The following is a 17,147-nucleotide window of genomic DNA, read 5'->3' on the forward strand; positions in this document are numbered from 1 at the left end:
TTAACACCTTTCTTATAAAAAAAATCGTTAATCCCGTGCCAATCTTCATTTCCCAATCCTTCGGTATGTTGAGTTTGTAAATTATTCGAATTGAAGTATGGAAAAACAGTTAAATTGAATTCCCAAAATGGCGCGATACCGGTTCACCAAAAAATTGGCGTCAGTCTGACCAACCGGGTCAAAGAACGTCCTTGCCTCGTATCTTACTTACATCTTCGTCAATCCTTATTTTTTACAACTTTGAATAGATTTTTTCCTAATCAATTATAGTAAAAAAAAAAAATTGTATTGTTTTCACTGTCGCAGTGTGGCATTAATTTCGGGAGATAAAATACGGAGTCTAGACGAAGAGAATTAAATAGTAAAAATTGTTATGCTCATAGGAGCGAACGCTATGTCAATTCAGCAGAAGGATTTTCAACGAACCTCAAACAGTCGTCCTTGTTATATGATTTAGTAGTACTACGGTGTTGAATAAATAAATATTTACAGGTTAACATGAAAATGCTTATTACGTTACATAACAATAATTCACAATGTTCCATGCTGCCATGGATAAACATATAGGAGACGTATATAGTATTTGTCAAAATATAAAATTTTGAAGGTAAGTAGTAATGGATACCATGCTAATAGAAAAGGATTTTTTAAATTCAAAGGTGCATAAGTAGAGAAAACTCTATTTTTGCCCTAGATGAGTTTGAGGATCGTATTCATAATTTTGTTCATCATTTTATAGTACCGTTTTGGTTAGAATTAGGCATCTTGGTGACCACATGCCAGTGTTGATGGTGTGATGTCGATGACTAGGCGGGAATGGTATTTTGTTTAATCCTCTTTTCGGTGATAAAAATTGTTTATGCACATTATGCACTAGGTGCATAATGCTAGTCTAAGGCTTGTCTAAGGCTATCCTATAATTCATTGGCGCAATGTTTCAGCCATTCATTGCATGATGTAAACTCGATTCAAAGATCATTCCTTATTCGTTTTAGCTTATCGATTGTTTGGTGGTTGAGAGGAATTTACTTGGGAAAGCGACCTTTCCTCACAGATTCTCATTTGTGATGGTGAACTTTGGTTAATAACAGAGAATTGCTTTTCTTGAATCACTCACGGAGAAGTAATATATTTAAATCGCTAATATTTTCTACTTTAATTGAGTATATTGATCGATTTTGTAATTCACTTTATTGTATTCCACTTTAATTAATAAATAAATCAATTTTTGAATTTTTCATAAAATTCTACTGAATTCGATTGACCCATTTTCAATAAATGTCATTTATTATGAAAGAGGATATATTTTTAGTCTGACGAACAGCGAAGATATCCAACTCCTGAGGTCAAGGATTCGTCGTCTTTGTATCTCTATAATGAGATTTATTGGGTTATTTGCGTATATGTTACATGGCTGAAGAGTGGCAAATAGGTCAAAACAGATGGGCTTCATCCTTATATTGAGACACCGTAATAACAACTCGATCGATGAAAAATCCAAGAAAATTTCCGGATTGAAATTTGTGTTGGATTGACGGCTGAAATTTTCAATCAGAACACGTGCTTTTTTCAAAAAGAGAAGTTCAAAGAGAAATGATATCTGTAATAATTCAACTGATTCATGAAATTAGACCTTGAATATCAGAAAATTCCGGTATTTCATCATACGGATGGATGTGTTGATCACGTAATCAAACGTAGTTCGAATCGCCTCCTATTTACCACTTATTCGCCTCTGAAAAAGTACTCTACGTGATATGGAATTAATCAGTTTGTGCCTATTCCCATTGTACAAGGAGTACAAAATCAAACGTGTAATGAATGCAAAAGAATACTTTCAATGTCAGCGCGGAACCACAACAGCGAGATAAAATTTTATTCATTCTACACCGAGTGCCGTTTTCTTCTGTATAGGAGACAATTCGATTGCGCAAGAATATTAACTGGAAGAGGCCTAAATACCAATCGATGATATCCATTCGTCATTTAATATATTAAATTGACCTTGTCCAAAAAAGCTGGTTTAGGCATAAGAAAATAAATAAATAAATAAATAAATAAATAAATAGATGAACATGCGAATAAAATATGAAAAAAATCAAACTTTTCAAAAATCGACGGTAAATTTACCAGTTTAAACAATGGACAATGAAAAAAGGATGAAAATTGCCCAATTCATTCATTGGAACGTGCTTTGTTAAATTATGAAAAATCGAAAAAAGGGTTTTCTTCAAAATGATTTTTCTTTAGTATATGTCCTTAAGATTATTATGATATATGATACATCATGTGATCATCTAATAGTATCTTTCTTAGCAAGACCTTACAGGGTGATTTCCTCTCCTATTTTCTATTCAAGAAACATAAAGGAAAGATCTCAAATGAAGAAGTACTGGCGAATAAATTTGTTGGGCGGTCTTAGTCATATCTTTCACTCCTACAGAAGACAAAATGTGAGGGACTGATTGTGGAGGGAAGAAAAAAAAGAGCAGAAAAAGATACGGATGAATGCGTATGGCACTGGGACAAGGTTGCCAGGGGTCCATAACTATCAGGTTGGACACATAGCAATGTGTGTACCTCCTTTACCTCCTTATTAACATTAAATAATTTCTCTCCCCTTCCCCTTTATATTTCCCATTGTCGAGGTCCACCACGATGATTCTTCGTTGATCCCCACCATTAGTTTTAGTGATAACCGACTCATTTTTAGCACAGTTGTCTTGTTAAGTTCGGCACGGTCAAGCAGCTGCTGCCCTTTCGATTCTCCAATAAAGTCGCCAAAGTAAATTAAATAATATTATATTAGATGATAATCATCAGGTGATCTTATCGCGTTGAGCACATTGAAAAATATTGTTATAATAGTAATTCTTCACCAACAGTGAATACTACAGGAACAACAACAATTTTAACAGCGAAGAAATATATTCAATTATAATAAGGATATATTTTTATTCTGTTTTCAGTTCTGAATTAAATCTACCCTGCAGGTGCTATTATAGAGCGCAATTCGGAAGTAGAAAAGGACATTTTTAGGAACAGTTTAAATTTGAAAGTACACCTGAAGTCATATGTGAATGTCGAGAAGAGTGTGAAGAAGTTGTGAACAAATAGAAAAAAAATGGTGAGTCATAATTAATTAATTGCATATGATAGTTATTATTGAATTAAAAAAAAACAGCTTCATCAGAGAATAATTTGAATTGATTTGAACGCAAATCACTATATAGCAATGGCATTCTTAGATATTAAGGAACGACAATTATCACTGGACTTGGCATTATATTAGCACTTATTATTAAGTATTATCTTTCAAATGCACAAACCACATGAACAATAAAAATGCATATATATCTGCCTTCATGTCCAAAACATTTTTTTGTGTGAAAATCTCAATGGCTTCGCGATGACTAATATCATTTCGTTTAATGATTTTTCTTTTACTTATCGCATATATCCATTTAAAACGTGTGCATAAGGATAGGTTATTTGACACTCACTAAGATTACCATTACGGCAAACCGCTGGACGACTTTATTAAGTCACAAATGTAGTGCCTTCTCCGTCGACTCTTATGTTGACAATCATGTTTAACGGGGCAACTAGCGCAATCATTATTATGATCATATATGACGAGGTATAAGAGAAGTCCATGTGATTATGTAAGTCTATAAAGGATAGCTTATATTATTCTGTTGGAAAATCAGTTGGAAAATTTCGAATAATTAATTAACGACTTTTGAACTACTTTACAAAAGAAAAGTTATCAATGCGTCCCTGGTGACCGATTTCCGTACAGTAAAAATCTTTGTCATCTAAACTTTAGATTCTAAAGTAAGTCTGATAAAGTAAAGATTGTAGTGTCTAGAATCGTGGTGCAAAATTCTAGAATACCAGAATTTCTTTAGTTCAAAAATAAAAATTGCTATTAATATCGTAAATATTCTAGTACATTTCGTAATTAATTATATATGTGCCTCCATAAAATTTATGAAACAGCACTATAAAATATGAAGGCCTTCCATTTTTTATTTGAGTTTGAAGGAAAAATTGATTCATACATTTTTCTCTCCGTGTACCTGTGTTCCGTGAGAGTTGATTGTTCAATTCTTCTTATGGCTGAACGATAAGACATAAGAGAAAATGCAAAATTGACCTTATAATAAGCATTTATATACCACTAACGTGTATCAATGAACATGGCCTTAGCTCCATATACATTTACTAGCGACTCTGTCTCGGTTGTGTCGTTCCCCCACTATTACATACTTGGTCATAGACCTTAGCCTCGAGGCTATTGCATAATTTCATTACATCAAGAGAACAATTTGCTGCATACGCGTATATTTATATTCATGCCAAAATATGCAGAGCAATATAACGGTTATGATGGAAAGGCAAAAAGTATTAGTGACACTTTGATCTACATATTATAATGCTACTAAACTCCTCGAGGTGTATGCGCACAAAAACATTTCTTAAATATTCAAGTAAATTTCTATTTTCAGTTGCATTTGATATTGCAGTTGCTCTTTATGCAAGGAATTACACTACATAATCGAATCTCCTAAAAATTCTCGAAGAATAAGAGAATCTTATCCTACACTAAGAAAAAAAAGTATCGATTGAGCGCGTACATTTTTGCTTGAAATTTGTAGGGGACTTGCTTTGATTAGCAACCAATCTGCTTCTTTTACTAATTAATCTATTTACGGCATAGCGCCGACCCGGTCGCTTTAGACATTTATGAAATTCCCGTTTTCAAATGCATTTACGAATGTTTTATGAGAGTGATAATTGATGTTTCCATAGTTACATATCAATCACATCCTCATATACATATATATGCGATATCTCCATCGGGAGGTGTTATACATTCATCTACTAGATATATCTTGCAGTTATCCATATTCAATGTTTCATCCCCAACAGATAGTAGAAATTGGGCGAATTCAGTTTCTTCTCGTAAGCCATGCATTCTATGTATTCTCTGGCAGAGTGCACTTGGAAAAGATGGATTGCATTAATTAGTTACTATAACGAAGGGGAGATATTCGTTTGACATTTTGGGGATATTTGTCCGAGGTAATGGCGAATTATGCCAATTTCGACAAAATCGACGAATGAAGTTAAATAAACCCCTAATCAAACCAAATTAACCCTTAACGCAGTCAAATGAATCCTAATGAAACCAAATTGACCCCCAATGAAGTAATATTAACCCTTAATGAAGTCCAAGAAGTAAAAAATCGTCTAAATCGATTCAAAAACGCGTACCCCGCCACCATGAACGTTCACATGAGAACGCATCCTGCGGTACACCGCCCATGACACTTTTTACATGCTCTCCGCCATGACATTTTGCAGTCTATGCTTTTGTTACTAAAGGATTCATCAAAAGTTAATTTGTTTTTTCGAAAATTCTATAAGCAATCGATTATTAAGGATGTTTCACACACCCAAAAAACAAAAATTCACGTTTTGTAATTATTTAATGGCTTTCAAAGTTTTCTGGTGGTGCAATCATTGTAATAAATTTTCTGTAGAGTCTTGTGATACTTTTTAACATTTTGGAAAATGGGCAGAGAAGTCACCATTACATTACCTACAAACCTGAAGTATTCGGTTGAGTATTTTCTTTACTTCCTTGATCGAAACTTGTCATTCAGTTAGAAATGCAACAAATAATAAGTAAGGCTGTTCTACACTAATATATAGCCGAAATAAACGTCTCAAGGTGGTGCGAACATTTTTTTGCGTTCTTTCTAAACTTTTAAAAATAATTACAAAACGTTAAATGTCTAGTTTAGGTCCATCAAACCCTTCCATAAGTTGTATAGCGGAGTGAATGGGTTTTCGTTATCTAATTAAGAATCTGAAAACCTCTTCAGAGGAAAGCAATTAGTTTGGGAAATATGATTGCTAATACATTGCTCTCTACGTTATCCAGCGCCACGCCGTGGATGTGGCGGTGTTGTTAGCCCCAAAGACGACACATCTCGCTGCAATTGAAGACAATGGACACAACAGATAAATGGACGGATTTAAACAGTCCCGATCACATCACTTAGTCACAGTAACACGTACTTGACCTCACCTCACCCGACTAGGGAATTTCAGGGGCATCTGAGGAACCTGCTCAGAGCTACCAGCGATGTGTTCCCTGTTTATGATTGATTTTTATTTAAAAAATTTATATTTTAATGGAAATAATTTGTGGTCGACCTAAACCATAGATTTACCCTGTTTGGTCTTTTAAGTGGTTTCATAACCATCCAGTTGGCAGAATTTCGGCGTGGCATGTTAATTTCGAAATTGAGACTATTGAAAAAAAACCTGGGGACATTCCTGATCGGAGAAATTGAGAGTCAGTAGCTTCCTTATCATCCAATTTACAATCTGGACCAACCAATTTGCATGAGAAGCGGCTGTCTAGGAAAAATCATACCGAAAATGATTGTTTTTTATTAAAAAAACCGTCAAGTAAAAAATAATTTCCAATAATAATGTGGAAAGATTTCAGTCTGCTGATAATTCTGCTATATTTCCTTGGATCCCGAACCTACACATTTCAATCTGGAGAACACAACTATATATTATAAATTTCTTTTCCTAATGCACGATAATGAGAACATATGGATAAATATATAATATAAAATAAATATCACTTCATTAGATGTAGTTCCGATTGCAACATACAGTCACGCGGTTAAGATCCGGTTTGTTGACTTTCGATATTGAAACTTGCTTCTTATGGGGAATACTAAAGGGGGTAAACGAGTTTAGAGGTACGTTTACCTCTGGATTCCTTTGTCTCGTCTGCAGCTGATTATACAAAGAACATTTGTAGAATACGTATATACACTTAAGTAAATAGGCTATACCCTCTGCAAAATACTGTTATAGAAAAAATAACACTTCCAGGAAAGTTCATTACCAATTTTCAGCACAGTGATTACTATGTTAAAGAGAACATTTTCGAGTATGGTTGTTATGGTCTTACGATATTCTATCCTATGATATTCCATTTCCCATTTAGAGAGGAAAGTCTCGTACGAATTTTTTTTTTAAAGTTATTTCAAATTGCATTCGGTCAATTTCTAAGGAAATTATTGTCAATTGAACCTAGTAGAAATTTGCCTCGATTGGTCGAGGTGAAAAACTTGAATCGAGGTCGATCTGACGAGCCTACGCGGTGGAGAATATTTGGATCTCGGTTCGAGGCAGCCTTTACCTCTTCAAATGCAATGTCGTTTTATTGACATTACACGAGCTCGCTCGGCGCCCGAATTCTAGCCAGCCTTAATCAAAAAAAATTAAGAGAGAATCATGAAATCCCATTCATCACAATTTTTTTGAATACGTGTATGTTAAAAAATTGATTCTATTCTTAATTATAATAATTATTAATAGTAGTTGTAGGAATCTTTACTTTCATACTTGAGGGTTGGAGGCTTTCCCAGAGTATTTTCATTTGAATCTTTAAAGAGATCGTTAGAAACAATCATTACTCTTCCATTCATTCGGAACATATGAGTACTAGAGGTGGCCCTAAACATGAAGAATATGGAGAACGGGGTGGATAACCTCAAAGTTAACGAACATATTCAGCCAAGTTAAGATTTGGGGTAGCTTACTAGGGGCCAGTATGCTCGCAAGCGAAGTACGAGCTTCACTGAAAGCCAGCCGGAGCGGCTCTCATGAGTTAGCGGGAAGGGCAGGCCCCTAAGCCTTAGGACTTGGTGATTAGCTTCTCCTCGAGCGTGCCGAATTCAAACGTCGCCGCTGACCCCTTCGAACAACACCGCTGAATGATCAGCCGTTTGAATGCCGATGCCAGAAATCTCATAGAGTAACTGGGAATGTTTCCATGTGTACGCCTTGTGCTGTTGCCTGTTCCAGGCCTCCTAACCCCCTAAGCATTCGTCCCAGTCCTGATGCGCGTGGACAGGTCGAGCAATTTCCGGGAAAGTCGATTGGGTGGCAGTGTCCCAAATAATGATAGCCTATCCATTAGTGTGGTTAATTTGCGGGATTTTTAGAAATCTTACATAGTCTAACTGATTCTATCCTTTCAAATCCGTCACATGATTGATGCTTTTGACTCTCACGTTGCCCTAAGTCAACAAGGTTTTTGACAATTTCAACATAATTTCCCAAGGAAACACATTCTATCGGTTCTGCAATGACTTTACTGATATGAAGTTACTTCGTTCTGCCTTCAAACAACGTGAGAATCATAATAAGGATAATTTACCAATAAGGAAAATTAATTCCAATTTTTTTTAACTGTGTTTAGTTTTCTTGGGTATACAATTCTTTTATGCATACGTACGTTGAAAACAAAATTAAAAAAATTGTAAATAGAAGTTTTTCAATGTTTCTATTCAGAAACAAAACGTCAATTATTGCTATTCCACCAATTATATTTGATTAACCGATTTGCCTTGCACTACCATATCTAAAATGCTTGAACTTGAAATTTGAAACAAGAAGAAAACAGAAACATTCCTATGATAGGTAATGAATTACACCTCATATATTCTCATATATAAGCTGATGACACTAATTATAAGCGTGTAATAGTTCCTTGTTTTAATAATTTCCTCGTTGTAAACAGAATCCTTTATGGATAGCAAAAAATATCGGAAGTATATTGCTTCATCTTCTACAAAATCTATTTAAAATTAGCATAGAATTGAAAATCTGTGCTTTCAAGATTAAAAATTATGAAAAATTCATGAGTATTCAGAGGTCTTTATATGCCGATTGATTGAAGAATGATGCCGCGGATCTAATCCGTATTTTTACGAAAGAACAGCGGAAAAACGAACAATTATGCATATTAGCAGTTTCATGGTTTCATGTACACGTGATAAAATATACATTATTATAAACTATGGGAAGAGGTTGGATGGCAATTCGAAGAATATATGTGCATACATTTTTTTCATTTTTTTTCAACTCATTTATATGAGTTTATTATCGAAAATGACACTAATAGGGTGTATAATGTACCTGCCAATACGAATCACCAAGTGTCTTCTATCTGTAATTTGTGAATCATAGAAACTAGCACATGAATTATATAATCGCATATGACGGGAAATCAGATCCTTAAGTGAAATACAAGACACTTTTAGCCGTGAACGGATCTACAATATAACGATCAAGAAGAAGACTATGGAAACTTCTTCGTCTTGAACAGTTTCTGTACAGCTTTTTTTGTCTCATTTATTAGTCGTACCACTTGTATTTGTAGTAGGGAAGAGGAGGCTGGAGTCAGTTACGTAAGAATTCCTAGTTACTTCGCCATATTCCTACACCAGCGCTTTCGTAACGCTTGATAATCTTGAAGTCTATCCCACGTAGGCTCACGTTAGCGACCTGTCGCTGTGGTGATTTAGATCCTGGTCGGGTGCAAGGTCGTATCTCTATCGGGAACAATGATCACGTTACAAGAATGAAAAATCTCGTAGAAGTCTCATGGATTTTTTTATGGCGTTTAAGGTTTGTTATGCTTTGGCTATTGTTGTCGTTTCTAACCCGCAATGCTAAAAATAGGTGGCATTTGATGAGAAGTTGATTTCCAATTTTTTAAGTAGTTGCTCTGAGACAAATATTCAAACTGGCTGTTGTCAAAAGATTAGGACAACAGTAAGCATAGTGTTATAAAAAACAGGCTTGATGTATTTCGACTGGTTGTGGTAGGTCAAGAGCTTCTTCAGGCGTGGTTTCTTTCAGTAAACATCGGGCCTTTCACTCAAGCCTCAGTGCGTCGTGTCACTGAATTACTGAGTGAAAAGTCGGGCCATTTGTCTTTGGCCTTCAAGCAATGTACTTGCTCCGAGATCGTGATCTCCAAGTAAAGATGAGTATGCCTGAAGTATCGACTAATTAGGAGCGTGGAAAATTCCATGCTAGTCTTCCTTTATCTTCATGTTCGGCAGATACTTTAATGTCATTATAATTGGTTAAAAAATCTACTAGTTTCATATCCGAGAATGACCCGTAAATCAGCGAAATGACACGTTTGTATATCTATTACCTATCAAAACAGATAGATGGTTAAAATAATAGTTATATGTTGATAAAAATATGTTGTATTTGTAGTCGCTGTTCTTTAGTTTTGTTCTCGTTCTCAAGTGTACTCAAATTCTTAGTAGGGAAACAATGTAAACAAATGTTATCGAGCTCTGGTGCACGGATACATATAAATTATATGTCACGTATTTGCAAGCGGCTTTGTAACATTTCGTTTCATTTGCGATCGTTCATCCTTGTCGTAGACAGGAACGTTACCCATAATATCTGAAACCAATACCGAAGGGAACTATTCAACACTGCAAAGCGTTTTGATCCTCAGACTTATGGTCGTGTTACGCATAAACCTTATAGTCACGTGCTTGATTCTATTCTGTTATATTGAGAAGAGGGAATGGAAAAGTGCATAGTAGAAAGTGCATTGAAAGTGTAACTATAGAAAACAAATCGATACGTGCGGCATTGGGGAACATCCCCATAAATGTTTATCTTGAAAGATCGTTTACAGAGATAGGTAATATAAACTTGAAATGGAAGAATGAAAGCAGATAGTTTCAAACTAAGCTCCTGAGGGAGAACCACCCTGATTTTTGGACGAATATTTTTCCCTACAAGCCGTAATGTCAGTTTCAAAGTCTGTTGAAGCATTACCAAAAGCGTATTCGAAATTAAGAATTGAATATACTAGCATCGCAGTTCCCTTTTTCCGTATATGAATGCCTCTGTTTTCCTCTACTTCGGTCGCGTTATGGGAATTCAATGTTACAAGTCTCCATCTCAGAAAATCTTCTAAAAAGTAATTGATTCATCGGAGTATCATATGATCGTCAAGCATTCATTTTACGTTATTATAACGGAAAACGTCAAATTGTTGGAAGCGATTTACTCATAAATATAGTCACTGTATACTGTATACTCATAAAATCCTCCAGTATAATTGACAAATTTCAACGACTGCGGTAATCGTATGTGCTAGACAAATTGCATAACTGTAGTTAGTATATAATTCGGTTTCGAGTTGATCCATCCATATACAGGAAAAAAACCATACTTGAAGCAAGTATATTTTATGCCCTTCATTTAATTATATACGTTGTACTTGAAGGGAAATTATTTTTAAGTATATATTTTAGAATTGATCTTAGTATATTCGATTTTTAATGGCAATATCGATAGTTATTCCTCCTGTCCGAATTTCGACCAATATAAACGATGCATTTGATCCAATTTGGGGGAAGTAGAAGGGTATTATTTCGGGTATTTTTCGAATATTTACCTAGTAGTTGCGAAGTAATAAATTTATTTGGTAGACAATTAAAATGGCCTGGTAAAGTTTCGAAACAGCCGAACTTTGATAACGTAAATGAATCAAATTTGAAAAATAAATCGATGTGGAGAGAATTCCTTACAAACTATTGATTAACAAATCAGCAGAAATGTTTTTCAAAATACAAAATAAATTGACATTTAAATTCTAACGGTGACATAATCCGACAAATATCCCTCAAAATTAATCAGATATTACCCTGCGAAGGTCCCCTGCAAACAAACAATTGTGTCAAGTTTTCCAGGAAAATCGAAAAAAATCGTTAACCCTGCAAATTTGACACCTTCATTTTTTTGCAACGAAGCTATCGGGATATACCCGATAATTTTTGAGCCTTTCCTAAGTGCGAATAGACGAAGACATAAAGGTGGGATCAAGTATGATTGAGGAATGACCAAGGTGGATTGAGCCTCGAGTCTCAAGGTTGAACCAAGCTTGGATGAAGTTCGAAAAGTAAGTTAGGGGTATTATAAAGTACGTAAGTAGATTGGATTAGATTTACACGGAGAGAAATATTCAGTAAACTTTAACAGAAAAGAAACGTAAAAATTACATTTCGAAACGTATTCTGCGAGCGAACTCAAATTCAAGAAAAAGTCCGAGTCACTAAAGAAATTTTCCATTTGCGCCACGTAAATTTTACGGAGAGTTCCGTAAAAATGACTCATCCCTTCGCTGACGCAGGGGACGGGGGAGATTTTACGAACAGGACCCGTAATTTTTACGAACCCTGAATTTCTTTTTAACCAACAACATACATTTTCCAGCTATAATTTATTCATTTTAATTTAATATAAATCAGAAAACGTGGTCTACAAAAAACAAATATTGAACAAAAAGTTAGATAAGGCCCTCATGGCCGACATTTTCCACACTGAAAACTGAACATTTCATGATTTTTTCTAAACGAAGTAATTAGGATGATCAATTAATAATTATTATAGGGGTATCCACGCGCTAGTCGTGCGCTAAAACAGGTGGGTGTTTGAGGTTAGGTGTTGTAGAAGGGAATGTTAGGCAAGGCCGGTCATGGAGTAACGTCTTGGGTTATCTTGTATTTATTGAAATGTTAAATAATTATACTGGTATTTACAATTCCGCACGCGATCCTTCTGTTACGGTTTTTTAAAAATTATTTGGGCACCCAGCTTTAACAACACAGCACAGCGTGACTTTCTTCTGTTGGCCGGTTTCGGTGAGACCGAATTTACCCGAAAATGTACGATAACCAACGAAGTAGTATACGTTTTATGTAACAGGTATAGTGAAAATTTACGGATCCGGTTCCGTAAAAATTACCCATCCGTTACACAAAAAGTCTTGCACTTTCAAGACTTTCTATGTTCTGATCAAGAATAATTCATGAAATATCTGTTAAATTTTACTAGTTCCGGAAAAATTATGTAACTTCTTCGTATTTTTTCGGTGGCAAACCAGAAAAATCCCTCACAGTTTCAGAATCATTCCCGTCTATTCCTACAAAAACTACCAGAGAATGAGTCTCGCTTACGGATTACGTGAAAAGTTCCGTAATTTTTACTAAATATTTCTCTCCGTGTAGGTACGTGGATGGTCGGACTAGCCTCCCCAATGCCACAGAACTCAGATTAGAGTTATTGTAGCTCCGTTTGTTTTATGCGCGGAGTATATGTCCAGCCCGGCCTTTGTTGTCAGTCTTAACAGGTTCGTTGCATCCGTGTTCGCGACTTGATTTGCAGTGGGGAAGGCAGTTCCCCACCAGCGCAGTCTCGTCGCTGCTAGAGTCGGACAGTCACATAGGATGTATAGACTGTCCTCTTTTGCTTCATTACAGAATCCGCATCACCCATCCGAGTCCATGCCGATGACTCTGCAATGTTCTTTAAAAGTGCCATCTCCTGTGAGCAGCCTGATCGTAGTAGCCAGACTCTTCCTGTCCATGACCAGTAGGTGTTTCGACCTTTTCTTGCTGGGGCCAGGCATGATTGCCCTGGCCTTCTTACAGGTCTTTGTGTCTTTCCACCGCTCCGATTGTTCACGTCGGAGCTTTTCCTTTATGTGGCGTACATCTACGGCATGGGGGACTCCCACTGGCGAAGACTCGTCCGCGTTTATTGCCCTCTGCTTCGCTAGCCCGTCTGCCGTTGTGTTGCCGTCGATGTTCTCGTGACCTGGGACCCAGGCAAGAGTTACCTTGTTACTGGTCCCCAGTTTTTCCAGGCTCTCCATGGTTTCCCAGACCAACTTAGAGTCAGCACTGGACTTAAGGAGAGCTTTTATAGCGGCTTGACTATCTGTCCACACGAAAATGTGTTTGTTGACTGTCATCCGGGACACCAGAAGCTCTGAGCACTTTTTGATTGCCAGAACTTCCGAAGTAAGCAAGTAACTTTTTTAGAAAAAAATTTTTAGCCTGAAAAGCTTGATTCCTTCATTTGTTTGCAGCAAACCTTGAGGGAAATGCCAGATAATTTTGAAGCTTGTGTGGTATTCGAAGGATTATTTTTCCGACCCAAAGGTCGGCCAATAGAATTGCACCATGAGGCGAAACTCAAAGTTAAGAAATAAGAATAATAAGAAAAAAAAATAAATATAAATAATAAGAATTTCATATCTATCAGTTTGTCATGCGGTTCATTTAACTGGACAATATTTTGTTCTTTTATACAGTAACTACCGGAGCGAATCATCAAAAAATTATCACTGTAATACCATGTAGATTGTACCATGTGACGTCGCATGGTGCAATTTTATTGGTCGATATTTGGGTTGGAAAAATAATAAATAAAAATTACGTGTCTTGTCTGTAATTCCGGAGCGAAATGTGGTTGTAGGAAATTTTACAGAACTGTTACATAATTTTTCTCTGAATATTATCTGTGGAAAATCACGATACCGTCACTTAAATTTTTCGAGTCCATTCCGTAATCGATAAGCGAACTGAAAGTTGCGTAATTCTTACTAAATATTTCTCTGCATGCAATAATGTATTAATCATTCCCAAATCTTTGAAATATTTTAGTAGAATATAATATGTAGGGTAAATTACGAGATTTAAAGTTGTAATTTTGTTGATTTCTGGTGCGTAAATTACGAGTTCAAAAAACACAAGTTACTACTTTAAAGGCGTGAATTATAGTTTTTATGTTGTACATTACGAGTATCCATTTTGTGAATTACGAGTTTTGACCTCGCAAATTACGAGTTTTACGTGGTCACATATGAAGTCCGACCCAGCAATTTATACTTTTTTTCTCGTCATTCACGAGATCTCAATCTGGTAAAATCTCAGATTGAGATCGTGAATGCAAAGAGGGATATAAAAAAAACTTTTTTGAGCGACATCAAATTTTGAAGTTTAAGGTTTTAGTCATTTAAATATGAATTTCAGTGACATTAAAAAAAAAATTTGAAAAAGAATTAAAGAAATTCACATAACCTGGAAATTTTGGAAATTTGGAAAATATCGTGGTAAGTGGAAGATGGAAAGTCGTAGGAGATAAATAATTAGCTATCTTCCATGGTTTCCACGAAGTTTCTCAAATTTTTCCAATTTTGTCAAATTTCTACATTATGGCAATTTTTTAATCCCTTCCCAAATACTTTTCAGCCCTTGTAGCATAAATTACTATTTTGTACCCATCGTTACATTTACGATCTCAATCTGGGATTTTAGCAGATCGAGATTTCGTAAATGACGAGGAAAAAGAGTGTAAGTTCCGAGGTCGTAACTCATAATTCACGACATGGGTACTCGTAATTTACGAGATGGGTAATCGTAATTAGGAGATTAATCACGTAATTGATGACATAAAAATCTTAATTTGCGGTACTTTAAGTCCTATTAGGACTTTAGTCCTAATTTACGAGATTTCTGACCTGATAAATTAGGACTTTATATGTCGTATTTTACGGTTAGTGTTTTCCGGGTATAGTATATATACTCTAAATCACAGAACAACGTCTATTTCTAATACGTAGATTCAGCGTTGCATAAATGATCGAAAAAATCGTATACTCCGAAGTTGAAATCGACTTGAGGATGGCTCGACTCGATGTTTCTCCCTGAATGTCCTGCGGGATTCTAACCCCTCGCTACGTCGGATATTGTTTTGAAGGTGTCCAGAATTCCTTGGTGTATGCCCAAAGCAAAGTAAAATGCATAGTTAGACTAATTAAAATATTATTTTTCGGGCGGATTAAATTAATAACGGTATCTTAAAAGAAATATACTTCGATCAAGTATACAACATATACGTCAAACAAGTATGGTATTATACTTATTGTGAGTACAACCTATATACTCGAGAATTAAGTACAACTTATATATTCGATTCAAGTGTTTTCTGCGTGTAGTATTAGTGCGAGATGGTACTGTAGATTCATTATTTTCATGTAAATACGAAGAGAAAAATTTATGGATAATTATAGTGTGATTCTGATAAAAATTATTGTGCTGCCTACAATCTCGGTGGAAACTGCAGGCCTAGGAAAAATTACTATGTAGCCCAGAAAAATTTCTTGATCGGACTAGGAAAACGTCTGAGAAAATCGGGCAAGTACAAATTCAAAGTCGTTACAACAGTTACTATCGTTAAGTTCAATTTCAGCAAGAATCGGAAACATTCGGTGTTTATCGTGAACCAAACATATTGGGTTAAAAAATGTTTGGAGAAAATGCTGTGTAGTTCAGTAAAAATTAAAAGAGAGCTTAGCAAAAAATAGCGATCTGGATAGGATAATTTTCAAAGGATTTTTATAATTTTTTCCTTCATACTCAAATAAAAAAATGATAGACCTTGAAATTTTATAGTGCTGATTCGTAAATTTTATGGCGCTACATACGATTAATTCCGGAATGTATTAGGAAATTTACGATATCAATAGCAATTTTTATTTGTGAACCAAAGAAGTTCTAGTATTCTAGCATTTTGCACCCCGTTTCTAGTGCTCGGCACAGTCATTTTTTCTGGACTTTTCTCTCTATGACTGAGTTAGCAAAAAGGAAGCAAATAATAGTGCTATACTAAATGCCAATTTACACAATTTTGATAATAAGGTGCTGGGAAGGCCTCCGAGACACTATTAGAAATGTTTCAATGACAAAAGTATTAAGTTAGCATTCACCAATTACTGCATCCTTTGATCTTTGTTGCGTTTTTTTAATCAGTGTAGACATGCTTGGTAAGAAACCTTGATGGTATCTCTCTTTCATTCACGCCTTCTTCCATCGGTATTCTGTCGGTATGTTGGTAGTCTCATTTCAGAAAAAATAATAATGATCAATCATCTTTCCTTCACCTCCCATCATTTATAAAGATTATCGAACAAAGATTTGTGAAGAATAAAAACCATGAGCGACGTAATTTGAAGATATTTCCGGATATATAATACAACAATTAAAATGCCAAAGATTTAGATATAGTACCGAAGAACGTGATTTACTTCAAGTTTCTGTGGTATAAAATACGCGAATAACTATTCACTACATTAAATCGCAATGATCAGTTGGTCTGAATTATAAAAAACGAAATTAGAAAAGGAGAAAGACTGTACACTTTCGAAAAATGCCATGTACGAGAATATTTGAGGTGAATTCAACAGAATTTAAACCTCAGAACTGAATCCATCATTACATTCATAGTTTAGAACCCTTTCATCAATAAATTCTTGGATTTTTCCCGTTTCCATTCGTTTATATCACGTCTTTTACTATTCTGAATATTGTTGTAAAAAATTTCGCAATATGATTGAAACGCTAAATTTATATTATCTGTTGGTAGGTACACGCAGA

At 35.4% G+C, this 17,147-nt stretch overlaps 2 protein-coding genes across 2 annotated transcripts in view; one reads left to right on the plus strand and one right to left on the minus strand.

Annotated features, from left to right (window-relative positions):
• The window catches only part of nudC (nuclear distribution C, dynein complex regulator), a 42,277-nt gene that overhangs the window by 3,720 nt on the left and 21,410 nt on the right, over positions 1–17,147 (minus strand). The window lies entirely within an intron of this gene.
• The window catches only part of LOC105269444 (uncharacterized), a 34,062-nt gene continuing 19,522 nt past the window's right edge, over positions 2,608–17,147 (plus strand). Inside the window, exons 1-2 of the mRNA XM_011309689.1 lie at positions 2,608–2,785; positions 2,970–3,127. Coding sequence (XP_011307991.1) covers positions 3,125–3,127 — 3 coding nt within the window. The 5' untranslated portion in view covers positions 2,608–2,785; positions 2,970–3,124. The remainder of the gene's footprint in view (positions 2,786–2,969; positions 3,128–17,147) is intronic.

This window comes from Fopius arisanus, unplaced genomic scaffold, assembly GCF_000806365.1.
Source record: "Fopius arisanus strain USDA-PBARC FA_bdor unplaced genomic scaffold, ASM80636v1 scaffold00069, whole genome shotgun sequence".
In the NCBI taxonomy this organism is placed as follows: Eukaryota; Metazoa; Arthropoda; class Insecta; order Hymenoptera; family Braconidae; genus Fopius; species Fopius arisanus.